Source organism: Mustela erminea, chromosome X, assembly GCF_009829155.1.
Source record: "Mustela erminea isolate mMusErm1 chromosome X, mMusErm1.Pri, whole genome shotgun sequence".
Classification (NCBI taxonomy): domain Eukaryota; kingdom Metazoa; phylum Chordata; class Mammalia; order Carnivora; family Mustelidae; genus Mustela; species Mustela erminea.
Window position 1 is genome coordinate 53,873,338 of NC_045635.1, and position 14,379 is coordinate 53,887,716.

The window sequence follows — 14,379 nt, forward strand, 5'->3', positions numbered from 1 at the left end:
TCATCACGAAGTAGGACTGTATCTCCTGGGTCCCAACTAGGTCCCACCCTTTTCTACCTAGTTTAGATCAGCCTAAATGATTGCATAACCTCCCAGGCCTCAAAATCTTGCATTGACCAGACTTGCACCATCCACTATGGTAGTCACTGGCCACATGTGGCTATTAAGCTCTTGAAATACAGCTACTCTTAAATTGAGATACACTGTAAGTGTAAACTATACACAAGACTTAGAAGACTTAGTGTGAAGAGTAGAATGATGAATGTCTCATTAAATACTTTCTAAGATATTTATGTGTTCAAATGATAGTCTTTTAGGTATGTTGGGTTAAATGAACTGTTATTATAGTTACTTCCACCTGTTTCTTTTTTACTTCTTTTCTTTTTTTTTAATTTATCAATGTATAATGTATTATTTGTTTCAAGGGTACAGGTCTGTGAATCATCAGCCTTACACAATTCACAGTGCTCACCATAGCACATACCCTCCCCAATGTCCATTACCTAGCCACCCTATCCCTTCCCTCAACTCCAACATGTGGCTACTAGAAAATTTAAAATACCATTATTTTTCCATTGGACAGCATCACCCTAGCACCAACCTTGTCAGGATTTGTAATTAATCCCACTCCCATATGATGATTAAATGCTTTTTGGCCTACATTCCCTCTTTCTATAGACTTTTGTCATTTTCTTATTTTTTCCCTTGGTCTGCTCTTGGTGAGGATGGATGTAGTAAATGATTGTTCCTTGTAACTTCTGAATCTTGGAGCTCATTGTTTACATTCTCCCCAACTGTTACAACCTTGGGTGGAAGAGTCCCAGTAAAACAGGGGTGGAGATTCTTGTGAGATATTTTCACAATGTTCCTGCCTCAACAAAAAATACAGTAAAACTGAGGACTCTGAGAAACAAACTGAGGGTTTTGGAAGGGAGGGGGTTAGGGGATGGGTGAGCCTAGTGGTGGTTATTAAGGAGGGCACGTATTGCATGGAGCACTGGGTGTGGTGCATAAACAATGAATTTTGGAACACTGAAAAAGTAAAATTTAATTTAAAAAATACAGTAAAACAAACCTCAGAGTTTGGGACAAGAAATAATAAGTTGGTTGTGGTATCAGGAGGTCCTTTTTGCACCCTCAAACTGGCAACTGACCTGGTAGCTTGTGATAACACTGGCTGAGCTGATAATGAATCTACCTCCTTAAGGAAGAAGTTGGGGGTGCAAAAGGCAAACCACCAACCCTCTATGTCCTTCTTGTCTTTCCGTGGTCCTAATGTTCTTGTTCTCTACAGACTGACTCCCAAGATAGGCTTTCCCTGGAGTGAGATCAGAAATATTTCTTTCAATGACAAGAAATTTGTCATCAAGCCCATTGACAAAAAAGCCCCGGTAAGTGATTCTTCCTACTGGACAAGAAAGGTACTTGCCAAGACCTGGATAATGCTAGGAGCAAACATGTCATTGTATGTTTCTCTCATTTTTCTGGATTTTTTTTTGTATGTGTGCGGGGGGCTAGGAATAGGAGGCACAAAAGGAGATTGGCCCTGAAAGGGGCTATTGATGATGAGACATGATCAGGAGACATCCTGTAGCTGGTGCCACCCTGGCAAATGTGTGTTAGGAGAAACATAGATGAGGGAGAGCCCCAGGCAGTCTAAGTACTTCCTCTCTGCCACTGTCTTCTGCTGCCCTGATGCCGTGGGGTGGAAACAGAGAGCACAGCTTATTTTTTTTTAAGCCTGTAGGCTCCAGAAAGGAAAACTGTTGGTATACTTGATTTATTTTTAATTGGGGAGAATAGACAGAGCCAGAAATCCAGATCCAAAGATGATCTTCGAAACTTGCTCTTTGGTATACCTTTACTGCTGTCCTCTCAAGACTTATCTCCAGGGCAACCCAAGAACAAGAAAGGGCTTTGGGTCCAGGCATTCCTCTAACATGCTCACCACAGTTTTCACTTACTTAGCTGCCTGTGGTTGATAAGACTGGAAAGCTGGTGATTGAGAGTAAGATAGAAAAAAGAAAAAGGTCTTGTCTTTTGGTATACCTCATGTCCAACAGGGGTCAAAGGCCATGCTGAGATAGACCCTTCTCATAAGGCCTCAACAATTCTTCTCCAGCTGTAAGTTCTCTGAACTTCTGCTGCTAGGTACTTTATATACTTTATCTTGTTTAATGCTCAACAACCTTGTCAGGTAAGTAGTAGTATACCTGCTTTATACTTGTGGAAATTAAGGTTCAAAGAATTGGAGTGATTTGCTCAAGATCACACAGCTAAAAAATATAAATCTGGGGTTTATATATACATTATTTGACCTCTAAAGCCTGTGCTCCTTCCACTGCACACTAAGCCATATGAAACAGTAGTAATTTGGGTTCCATGGCAGAGGAACTGGTAGTTAACCCATTAATTGGTAACCTTGGTCCAATGGTATTTATAGTAACAATTAAGCAAACTAGATTCTTGTGTGTGTGTTTTTCCCTTTTCTTCTTTTTTTAAATTGCTGCTGTGTTCAACTTCCAGTGGGAAAAGTTAATTAACAAAGACAGCTGAGATCAAAGGCTTATTTTTTTAAATGACAGCCAGAGCAATCAGTGTTCAAATTTATGTATTTATGTATGTATTTACAATTTGCATTATCCCAAAAATGATTTAAGGGGCTGTGTCTAGGATATGCTTTTAGGAGGATACAGAAACAGTCCAGCTCCCCACACCACCATATCCCAGGGGCCTCTAAGAGAGACCCCTGAGATTTAGCAAGATCCCTCATTAGCAGATAGGTTCCATTTCTATCTTTCAATTAGATTGAGGATATTTTAGGATGTGATGTTTTCATAAGCAAAGGTTAAAAGAAATTGTGGTTTGATGGAAAGAACACTGGTTTTAGAGTCCAGAGGTCTGGGTTCTAGTCCTGGGTTTGCCACTAGTCTTCTGTATTACCATGGACAAGTTACTTCACCACTCTGATAATTAACCTTCTTATCTGTAATATGAGAAAATTGGGATAAATAACCCTTTCAGTGCTTTCAAAAGGCAGAAGCTCACTTTCATCTGTCCTTCCAAACTCATTTTGATTGTTGGTTTCCTATCAGGACTTTGTCTTCTATGCTCCCCGGCTGAGGATTAACAAGCGTATCTTGGCCCTGTGCATGGGGAACCATGAGCTATACATGCGCCGCCGCAAGCCTGACACCATTGAGGTACAGCAGATGAAGGCACAGGCCCGGGAGGAGAAGCACCAGAAACAGATGGAACGGTAGGTTCTGTGGCACTAGAGTGGAGGGTGGAGGCTAGGGCAAAGAAGCTTCCCAAAAGTGTCAAGATTGATAAAGGAAAGACATGGAACCATCCTGGGATGGGGGAAGAGAGAGCTGTACAGGGTTATCACCTCTACTATTAAGTCTCAGGCATCACCTTCCCCAGGAAGCTGACATCAGAAGCCTAGGATTTTAGAGGCTTATGGGGGGAGGGATATTTCATAGTTCCATATAGTCTCTGATCCTCATGCCATTGCTTTTCTAGGCAGATTCTCGGTTGCTCCAGCCTATCTGACCAGTGTAGTGTCATTAGCAGAAAGCTCCATGCACATTTAAACATGGACTCTGTAGGGATTTCTGAGTGGAATTGGGGAGAGCCACCAGAATTTTCCTTATGTAACTCCCTTGTTACTGAAAGTGTAGCAAGACTCAGCAACAGTGACATCAACTTGAGAACTTATTAGAAAGGCAGAATCTAACACCCTACTCCAGACCTTCTAACTCAGAATCTGCATCTGTTTTTTTTTTTTTAAGATTTTATTTATTTATTTGACAGAGATCACAGGTAGGCAGAGAGGCAGGCAGAGAGAGTGAGAGGGAAGCAGGCTCCCTGCCGAGCAGAGAGCTCGATGTGGGACTCGATCCCAGGACCCTGAGATCATGACCTGAACCGAAGGCAGCAGCTTAAACCACTGAGCCACCCAGGCACCCCCAGAATCTGCATCTTGATTAAGATACTAGGAGATCAGTTCTCCAAAGAAGGTATGCAAATGGCCAGCAAACATGTGAAAACATCCCTAATCATCAGGGAAATGCAAATCAAAACTACAGTGAGATACCACTTGGTAACTCACTAATATGAGTTAAATATGAGTTAAATAAATAAAGAAATATGGATATAATAAATAAATACAGAAAATAAGAGCTGTTGTCAAGGATGTGGAGAAATTGGAACTCATGTACATTGCTGGTGGAAATGTTTCAACTACTATGGAAAATAGTTTGGTGGTTTCTCAAAAAGTTAAACATAGAATTACCATATGATCCCAAAATTCCACTCCTAGGTATATATTCAAAATAATTGAAAACAGTACATGTAGGGCACCTGGGTAGCTCAGTGGGTTAGGCCTCTGCCTGGCTCAGGTCATGATCTCAGGGTCGTGGGATTGAGCCTGGCATCAGGCTTTCTGCTCAGCAGGGAGCCTGCTTCCCCCTCTCTCTCTGCCTGCCTCTCTGCCTACTTGTGTTCTCTGTCAAATAAATAAATAAAAATCCTTAAAAAAAACAGTACATGTACACAAATGTTCATAGCAGTGCTATTTGCAATGGACAGAGGATAGAAATAGACCGAATGGCCAGCAGATGAATAGATAAACACATTGTATAGCCATGCAATGGAATAGTATTCAGCCATAAAAAGGAAAAAAGTCCTGATACATATTACAATGTGAATGAACCTCTATAACAGAATGCTAAGCTAAAGAAACCAGACGCAAAATTTCATATACCATATGATTCCATTATATGAAATATCCAAAATAGATAAATGTTTAGAGGCAGAACGCAGGTTGATGGTTATTAGGGATAATGGGCGGGGAGAGGTAAGAAGAAACTCACTTATGTGTATATGGTTTTGTTTTGGAACTAGATAGAGGCAGTGAATGTACATTATGAATGTACTAAATGCCACCAAATTGTTTGCTTTATAGTGGTTACTATAATGTAAATTTCACCTCAATAAATTATTTAAAAAATAAGATCCCAGGTGATTCCTGTTCATGTTAAGGTTTGAGAACAGTGTTGTAGTAGATACTCTGTCAACAGTTTGGAACCTCAGGAGGCTTCTAAATGTAGTAGCCTAGAAAAGGAGTCCAAATAAGTCCAAATAAGAACCAAAGTTCTTATTTATTAGGAAAAATTTTACTGAGATTGGGGAAGTGTACAGAGCTGGATCTGGCAGGAACCTGCCCTCAAGGATCTTAAAGTCTGGTAGGAGAAAGAGGAAAAGCAATATATACATAACTGTTCAAGGTACAAGTACCCTGTCATTTTTTCATTCAATAAGTATTTAATGAGTAGTGAAAAATAAATAGAAAAAAATCCCTGCTATCAGGAATCTGACATTCTCGTGGAAAGAGAACAAATAAGGAAATTATATAGTATGTAAGTTGGTGAGAAAGTGCTGTGGAGAAAAATAATAAAGAGGAGGGATGGGGAGATTATAAGTCAAGTATTCTGAGGGCCCAGAGAAAGAAAAAACGCCTAGCCCAGGGTGAAAAAGGAACCTCCTAGAAGATGCATTGGGGCAAAAAAAAGTGAATACTTGTTTTAGATTTGCAACGAATTCTGGGGGAAAAGAGCCTAGAGCTGGGATTTAGAGGGCCTGTAGAAGCCATAGAGCTCAGTGGACTCCCAACGCAGAGTCAAAACTTGACCCTATAACTATGAGGTAGATGGGCAGGACTTATTAGGCCATTTTACAGATAGGAGTGCTGAGAACAAGAGCAAAGAAATGACATAGTTAAGTTCACCCACTGGTTACCCATTGGTGAGTAGTAGAGCTGGGAGTCCAGGTTAGATCCTGACTCTGGAATAAATGACAGGGTCCTGGGTGTACTGACCAATGTGGGGCTATGATGTAAGGACAGGATGTGGGGATAAGGGAGCGTGGTCCTAACTCACAAGCTCTAAGTGTGTTAGATGGGTAAGGGCTGAGGGTCCAGGGCCAGAGAGCCTTGGGGCCTTTCCATGTGACCTATTCCATCCTTTCTCTTTCCTTAGTGCTTTGCTGGAAAATGAGAAGAAGAAGCGTGAGATGGCAGAAAAGGAGAAGGAGAAGATTGAACGGGAAAAGGAGGAACTGATGGAGAGGCTGAAGCAAATTGAGGAACAGACTAAGAAGGCTCAGCACGGTGAGGCTTAGAGTCAGTCACCTTGGAGACTGGGTTTTCCTAGAGCCTAACTCTGAGCTAGAGGCTCTTCTGCCTGAGCTGCAGACTCAGGCTATATAATCCATATGTGGCTACAGATAGATGAAAGGGCAAAAGGAAGAGTTCCCAGAGCTTTCTGCCAGCTGTGCCCTGGGATGAAGCATTTCCAGGAAGGAAGCTAGGTGTTCCTTCCATGTCTGCATATTTCACTATCTTTCCCCCTTCTTCTCTTTCCAGAACTAGAAGAACAGACCCGCAGGGCCCTGGAGCTTGAACAGGAGCGGAAGCGTGCCCAGAGTGAGGCTGAAAAACTGGCCAAAGAGCGTCAAGAAGCTGAAGAGGCCAAGGAAGCCCTGTTGCAGGCCTCCCGCGATCAGAAGACGACTCAGGAACAGCTGGTAAAGCTATAAAATGAGCTAGGATTGTGGTAACTGAATTTTCTTCCCTGTCTGCCTACCTATTCACAGTTACCCCTGCCTGCAGGGCTGTCTCCTTCCATCAGGGTGCCAGTCAACAGGTCTCCAGCAGATATTTTATTCAAAAGCAAGCTGTAGAGTCACTGATGTGGCCCAGAAAGCTTTGCAGTCTTCCCTAACCCTTACTTTTATTCTACCTTCTTAGCCCTTAGGGATCTGAGCTGATGACCTGAAAAAGGAAAGGGAGGGAGGAAAGAAGCAAAAGAATTTACACTTAATTGACTATCTACTGTGTGTTACAAGTTATGCTAGCAACTTTTCCTCTTCCCTTACTTTCTGATTTCCTCTCCCAATAATCCTATGGGATTAACCCACATGGGATACTATGCCCAGTTAAGGAAATTAGGACTCAAGGAGGTATAAGAAACTTGTCAAAGATCACACAGTGTGGCTGAGTAAGGCTGAGAACCTATTTTTGCCTCTTTTTGAAGGGTTTGTTCACTAAAATTGTATGTAAAACTGTGTCCAGGCACTTTTCAGGGAATAGAGTGAGCATCCTTACTTTCATCTTTTTTGTAAATTTATTTTTTATTTATTTTCAGCATAACAGTATTCATTATTTTTTCACGACACCCAGTGCTCCAAGCAATCCGTGCCCTCTATAATACCCACCACCTGGTGCCCCAACCTCCCACCCCCCCCCGCCACTTCACACCCCTCAGACTGTTTTTCAGAGTCCATAGTCTCTCATGTTTCACCTCCCCTTCCAATTTCCCCCAACTCCCTTCTCCTCTCTAACTCCCCATGTCCTCCATGCTATTTGTTATGCTCCACAAATAAGTGAAACCATATGATAATTGACTCTCTCTGCTTGACTTATTTCACTCAGCATAATCTCTTCCAGTCCCATCCATCTTGCTACAAAACTTGGGTATTCATCCTTTCTGATGGAGGCATAATACTCCATAGTGTATATGGACCACATCTTCCTTATCCATTCGTCCGTTGAAGGGCATCTTGGTTCTTTCCACAGTTTGGCAACCGTGGCCATTGCTGCTATAAACATTGGGGTACAAATGGCCCTTCTTTTCACTACATTTGTATTTTTGGGGTAAATATCCAGTAGTGCAATTACAGGGTCATAGGGAAGCTTTATTTTTAATTAATTGAGGAGTCTCCACACTGTTCTCCAAAGAGGCTACACCAACTTGCATTCCCACCAACAGTGTAAGAGGGTTCCCCTTTCTCCACATCCCCTCCAACATATGTTGTTTCCTGTCTTGCTAATTTTGGCCATTCTAACTGGTGTAAGGTGGTATCTCAATGTGGTTTTCATTTGAATCTCCCTGAGGGCTAATGATGATGAACATTTTTTCATGTGTCTGATAGCCATTTGTATGTCTTCATTGGAGAAGTGTCTGTTCATATCTTCTGCCCACTTTTTGATATGATTGTCTGTTTTGTGTGTGTTGTGTTTGAGGAGTTCTTTATAGATCCTGGATATCAACCTTTTGTCTGTACTGTCATTTGAAAATATCTTCTCCCATTCCGTGGGTAGCCTCTTTGTTTTCTTGACTGTTTCCTTTGCTGTGCAGAAGCTTTGGATTTTGATGAAGTCCCAAAAGTTTATTTTCGCTTTTGTTTCCTTTGCCTTTGGAGACCTATCTTGAAAGAAGTTGCTGTGGCTGATATCGAAGAGATTACTGCCTATGTTCTCCTCTAGGATTCTGATGGATTTCTGTCTCACGTTGAGGTCTTTTATCCATTTTGAGTTTATCTTTGTGTATGGTGTAAGAGAATGGTTGAGTTTCATTCTTCTACATGTAGCTGTCCAGTTTTCCCAGCACCATTTATTGAAGAGACTGTCTTTTTTCCACTGTATATTTTTTCCTGTTTTGTTGAAGATTAATTGACCATAGATTTGAGGGTCCATATCTGGGCTCTCTACTCTGTTCCACTGGTCTATGTGTCTGTTTTTATGCTAGTACCATGCTGTCTTGGTGATCACAGCTTTGTAATAAAGCTTGAAATCAGGTAACGTGATGCCCCCAGTTTTATTTTTGTTTTTCAACATTTCCTTAGTGATTAGGGGTCTCTTCTGATTCCAGACAAATTTTCATCTTTATTACTTTTGTGACTCAAAAGTTAAGAACCCATGTCCCAAATTCCTTTATATATGTTCTTTCCCTCTACTGTTTGGAGTGTGAATGCAGGAACTAAGACCTATTTACCAGGGAGAAGTTTCCTCTAGAAGATAGATGTGTCCAAGATGAGAGGGTGTGCATAAGGGTTATTTTTTCCCCTTGTTCAGATTGCCTTGTGACACTATAACATCTTTCCTATACTTGTCCTGGGAAGAGTCTTAGTGGAGTCCTGAGCATTCCAGAAAAGCAGGAAGGGCTCTGGCACTTCATACAGTGACACATTGATTCCCAAAGGTTTATGAAGGCCCTAAATATGCAGTGGGCAATAGTGTATGCATGAGAGAAAGAGGGGGAGGATGAGAGGAAAGGGGGGGAGGGAGAGAGAGATGAGGGAGAGAGAAATTACATGTTTGTGTTCAGGAGGTCTGTAGTCTAGGTGTGGATCTCTGACTTCTAACAAAATGATTTGGAGTTAAAAAGAATAGTAAATCTGAGAATAGGATGGTCTTCCAGTCATCCTGGAGGAGGTGTGGTAAAAAGAGCCTCCAGAACAGCAAGCAAGTGGAACAGCAGGTTTTCTATTGGCTCCCCAGTGGAACTGGGGTTGAAGATACCTAGGTCCTGAGGACCAGAAGGCTCAGCTCTCACAAGCTTCCAATTTATCCATAGGCCTTGGAAATGGCAGAATTGACAGCTCGAATCTCTCAGCTGGAGATGGCTCGACAGAAGAAGGAAAGTGAGGCTGTGGAATGGCAGCAGAAGGTGAGACACAGTGCCCAGAGTAAAAGCCTTATGATAAAGGATAGGTTTCAGTTCCTTAGATTCCTCAGATTTGGGCTCCTTATTCTTTGCATCCTTCCTTGATAGCAGGCATCATGGGAGAAGGAGCTCGAGCCTTTCTCAAATACTTCCCAGAATTCTCCAATACACCAGGGAAGTTGGTAAATTGTTCCTATTACACAGATGCAGAAACTAAAGGCAGACAAAGTGACTTGGCCTTCCTGGTGCCTGCCTCCTGCTGGGCCATTCTATGCATTTGTAGGATGTCACAAGTTAGCCTGATCTGACTGTTGGTTCTTCCTGCCCTCTATTACTGGACAGGCTCAGATGGTACAAGAAGACTTGGAGAAGACCCGTGCTGAGCTGAAGACTGCCATGAGTACACCTCACGTAGCTGAGCCGGCTGAGAATGAGCAGGATGAGCAGGATGAGAATGGGGCAGAGGCCAGTGCTGACTTGCGGGCTGATGCCATGGCCAAGGATCGCAGTGAGGAGGAACGTACCACTGAGGCAGAGAAGAATGAGCGTGTTCAGAAGCACCTGAAGGTATTCCAACAGGACCAGAGGGTCAAAGATACCATGTACATTCCTTATATCATTATTGGGTTAGGTAGAGGAGCCTGTTTCATTGGGGTATGGGAGTCTGAGCCTTTCTCTAATGAGAGCTTTAAGGATAAGCACCCATCACTTATCAGTCAGAACTTGGGCCACCTCCTCCTTTTGTTTTTTGCCCTATACTCCATTTTTTTCTTGTATCCAGAAAATACCCTGACCCAATTTCTACCTGAATCTTTGGTACATTTTTCTACTTTCAGAGAATACCTGCCATTGGTCCACAAAGTTTGTGGATTTTTCTTTTTTTGATTGTTTTATTCTTGCCCCACTGCATTTCCAACATTGCTGAAAATGTCCCTCAAAAATATGTATATGTGTTTGTATGTAGAAAGAGAGGAGTTAAGGGGTGTGTGTGTGTGTGTGTGTTTGTGTGTGTGTGTGTAGAGCGGGGGGAGAGAGAATGAATCTGATGAATCTGCTTAAATAAGAAGAGGTAAAGTGAGAGCAAGCCATTAACCCCTCATCCCCTTACACCCTCACAGGCCCTCACTTCAGAACTGGCCAATGCCCGTGATGAGTCCAAGAAGACTGCCAATGACATGATCCATGCTGAGAACATGCGACTTGGCCGAGACAAATATAAAACCCTGCGTCAGATCCGGCAGGGCAATACTAAGCAGCGTATTGATGAATTTGAGTCCATGTAATGTTCACCAAGCCTCTAAGGACCCCTCCTCCCTTCTTCCTTGCCCCCACACTCCTATACTCTTGCCTAACTCACATTGTGCTGAAGCAACTAACTAGAGCAGCCCTGGAGTCATGCCAAGTCTTCAGTGCCCCTATGGGACCAAACCTAGCCCCTCAGCCCTCACTCACCTCATTGGGCAAATAAATGGCCCACTATAGTGCCAATTGGACCGTCTTTTCCCTCTATGTCCATTTTAATCTAGATTGCTAGAAGAGACCACTTTGTAGCTTAGAGGCAGTTCCTACTTGATTGGGGAAATACCCCCACACAATACTGTTCTGTGCGACTTAAGTGTGATATAAGTTGAAAACTAACCCCCATACCTGCCCCACAACTTTCTTCCTTTTCAGGGTCCTGTGATTTGCAGAATTAGAGCATCACACAGTTTACAGAAGGAGGTAGGGCCCTGGGTGTATGCTCTAGGATATCAGCGAACTTAGGATTAGACCTTACAATGTCCATTTCTTCTAGAGTTATTTAGGCTTCATAATGATTGGAAGTGAAAAAGATGTCAGTCATTCTTCTCTATACCTCCCAGATTGGACCTGTTACAAAATCCTTCTAAGTCTTGTCCCTGAGTTCAGGATTTCAGATTTTCCCCACAGTGAGATGGGAGGAGACAGTATCTTCAAGAGACTTCACCAACATCTTAGAAGGCTATTGCCCATTCTATTCAGGCAGGGCTGTTTAGAAGATCCTCCCCAATGCCTTATGGGAGCCTAGGCTTGTTTCAAGTGAGCTCTATGGGAAGAGGTATCCCTTACTATTATTCTGGGTCTCTCCCTTCTTGGGATCTGCCCCTCCCCATTCCAATCCCCAAATTCCCTCCATCTAGAATAGTAGGGATGTTTACCCAAAAGCCTAGCCATCCCATCCAGAACTCTTGCCAGTGGGGGTAAATGTTCACACTGGGCTTCAGAGAGCTGTTGGGGGCTCTGGTCTGGTCCCTTCTACACTCTAACCCCCTTTTCTCAACACAGGAGCAACCTCCTCCTCTTCTCTGTTTCATGTGTGCTCCTTTTTTTTTCTTACCAGTATTATATATTCTAGTGGCATCTAATTCAATATTGATTTCTGTGTTTCTTGCTTGTGCACCCTTAGAAGATACTAGTTTTGAGGCAGGATGATTTTGGCCTCATTTCCTTACCATTCCCACATATGGGGGGAAGCATATACTAGGAAGCATATACTATATTATAAAAGAATATTTTGCCAGAAATATTATTGTAAGAAGCTTTCAGTATTAGTGATGTCATCTATCACTATAGGTCATACAGTTCATTTTTAAAGTACTTGGTATTTGGTTTTATTGTTCTTTTTATTTTCCCTTCTCCCCAGAGTTCAGTCCCCAAAGGGTCATACTGTTGCTCCATGGCAGTGCCCCTAGCCCAGAGCCCTTGGCTTCAATCCCTCCCAAACTCCATCCTGCCTGACTTTGGGGAGTCTCATGTGCATTGCTGTGAATTATATTGACACTCTTTTGGTGATAGGCCCTATACTGGCTAAATTCAAACCTGGAATTGTGGGGTACTCTAGCTGCCTCTTAAGGGCAATAATGCACCCACAGGGAGCCTGGGGAGAAAGGTTAGATTTTGTATTCAATTTTTTTGTGTGTGTTTTTTGGGAGTTTTTAAAAATTGTTTTTGGAAGAATTTATGCTCAACCCATGTTCTATTTCAGTGCCAATAAAATTTAGGATGACTTCTCTGTGCCTTTATTTTTGTTGTGGTGTGAGTAGTGGCTATAAAATACTACACTAAAATTTCCATTCTGTAGACCACCTTCCAATCTTTGGGCTCATTTCATCCTCATTTCAGTCCTATGGAGAGCAGATATGACCATCCTCATTTTATAGAGGGGCCAAGGGAATTGAAAAAGAAGAGTAACTGCCAAAGGGCACAGGACTCTCTTAATCACTTACGCCCTTTCCACAGCTCCAGGCTAATTTTTCCAGTGTAGTTGGGCCCTGCATTGACCATGTAATGTTCTGGGGCTCACTTGCACTTGGGACTTTGGAGTTGCTTGTGAGAAATGGTTTGTATCTCTAGATTCCTCCTGGGATAGTTAAGCCCTGTCCTGCCTTCTTGTCAGGAAATCTTCCAGGCTTGCCTACTTCCTACTACTAAATTTTTGCACTAACAGTGAAGATCAGAAAAATTACCTTGAGCCCTGTTGTAAAAGGCAGTGGGGAGCGAAGTGTAAAGTGAAATGGAATATGTACAAAAGCTGTTGGGAAGTACTTTACAGCTTACAAAACGTGTCTATTTTGTAGCTTAAATGGGGTTATGTCAGTTTAACAAATGAGAAAACTGATACCGGGATAAGATTTCTTGGCTCTCTTGAACCTGACACATTATCTCACTCACCAGTCCCCATCTGTGAACCAACACTTGCAAGGAAAAGTAAACTATGTATTCTGTGAGCTTTAAATCCTTCACAACAAACCTTTGAGCCAGGGAACCTGAACTTGTCTGCACATTGGAATTTTAAAGGTTGAAAAGCCCAGACCACATCTTCAGATCAAATTATAATCTGTAGTACAGACCAGTACACTTGGTGATTTCAATGTGTAGATAGACTTGGGAAACACTGCTCTGAAGACATACTATTTTTTAACACTTCTTAAAATTTTTAAATTTCATTTTAATTTCAGCATAGTTAACGTGTAGTGTTACTCTGGTTGCAGGTGTACAATACAGTAATTCAACAATTCCACACATCTCCCAGTGCTCATCACAGCAAGTGTACTCCTCATCCCATCCCGCGTTTCACCCACTCTCCCACCACCTCCCCTCTGGTAACCTAACAGTATGTTCTCAATAATTAAGAGTCTATTTCTTGGCTTGTCTCTTTCTCCCAATCTTTCCTTTCCTTATTTGTTTTATTTCTTAAACCCCACACATGAGTGAAATCATATGTCATTTTTCTTTATCTGACCGACTTATTTCATTTAGTATTATATTCCCTAGCTCCATCCATGTCATAGCAAACAGCAAGATTTCATAATTTTTATGGCTAAATAATATTCGTGTGTGTGTGTGTGTGTGTGTGTACGCGCGCGCGCGCGTGTGTGTGTGTGTGTGTGTGTAATATATCTCATTTCTTTACCCACTCATCTATCAATGGACACTTGGGCTACTTCCATAATTTGGCTATTGTAAATAATGTTGCTATAAGCATAGGGATGTAAGTATCCCCTTACATTTTGGGGGGTAAATACCTAGTACTGCTATTGCTGGATCATAAGGTGTTTCTATTTTTGACTTTTTGAGGAACATCCATAGCTTTCCACAGTGGCTTCACCAGTTTGCATTCTCACCAACAGTGCAAGAGGGTTCCATTTTCTCCACATCTTTGCCAATACTTGTGTTTTTGTGTTTTTGAGTTTAGTTATTTTGATAAATATGAGGTGGTATCTCATTGTAGTTTTGCCTTGCACTTCCCTGATGACAAGTGATGTTAAGCATCATTTTGTATGTCTGTTGGTGATCTGGTTATCTTTGGAGAAATGTCTCTTCATTTTTTGTGCTCAATTTTTAATTGGAT

At 42.0% G+C, this 14,379-nt stretch overlaps 1 protein-coding gene across 1 annotated transcript in view; it reads left to right on the forward strand.

Moving 5' to 3' along the window:
• The window catches only part of MSN (moesin), a 78,749-nt gene extending 66,199 nt beyond the window's left edge, over positions 1-12,550 (forward strand). The window contains exons 7-13 of the mRNA XM_032329644.1: positions 1,295-1,391; positions 3,096-3,259; positions 6,042-6,172; positions 6,428-6,588; positions 9,420-9,512; positions 9,852-10,076; positions 10,628-12,550. Of these exons, the coding sequence (XP_032185535.1) occupies positions 1,295-1,391; positions 3,096-3,259; positions 6,042-6,172; positions 6,428-6,588; positions 9,420-9,512; positions 9,852-10,076; positions 10,628-10,792 (1,036 nt within the window). The 3' untranslated portion in view covers positions 10,793-12,550. The remainder of the gene's footprint in view (positions 1-1,294; positions 1,392-3,095; positions 3,260-6,041; positions 6,173-6,427; positions 6,589-9,419; positions 9,513-9,851; positions 10,077-10,627) is intronic.
• The last annotated feature ends 1,829 nt before the right edge of the window (positions 12,551-14,379 follow it).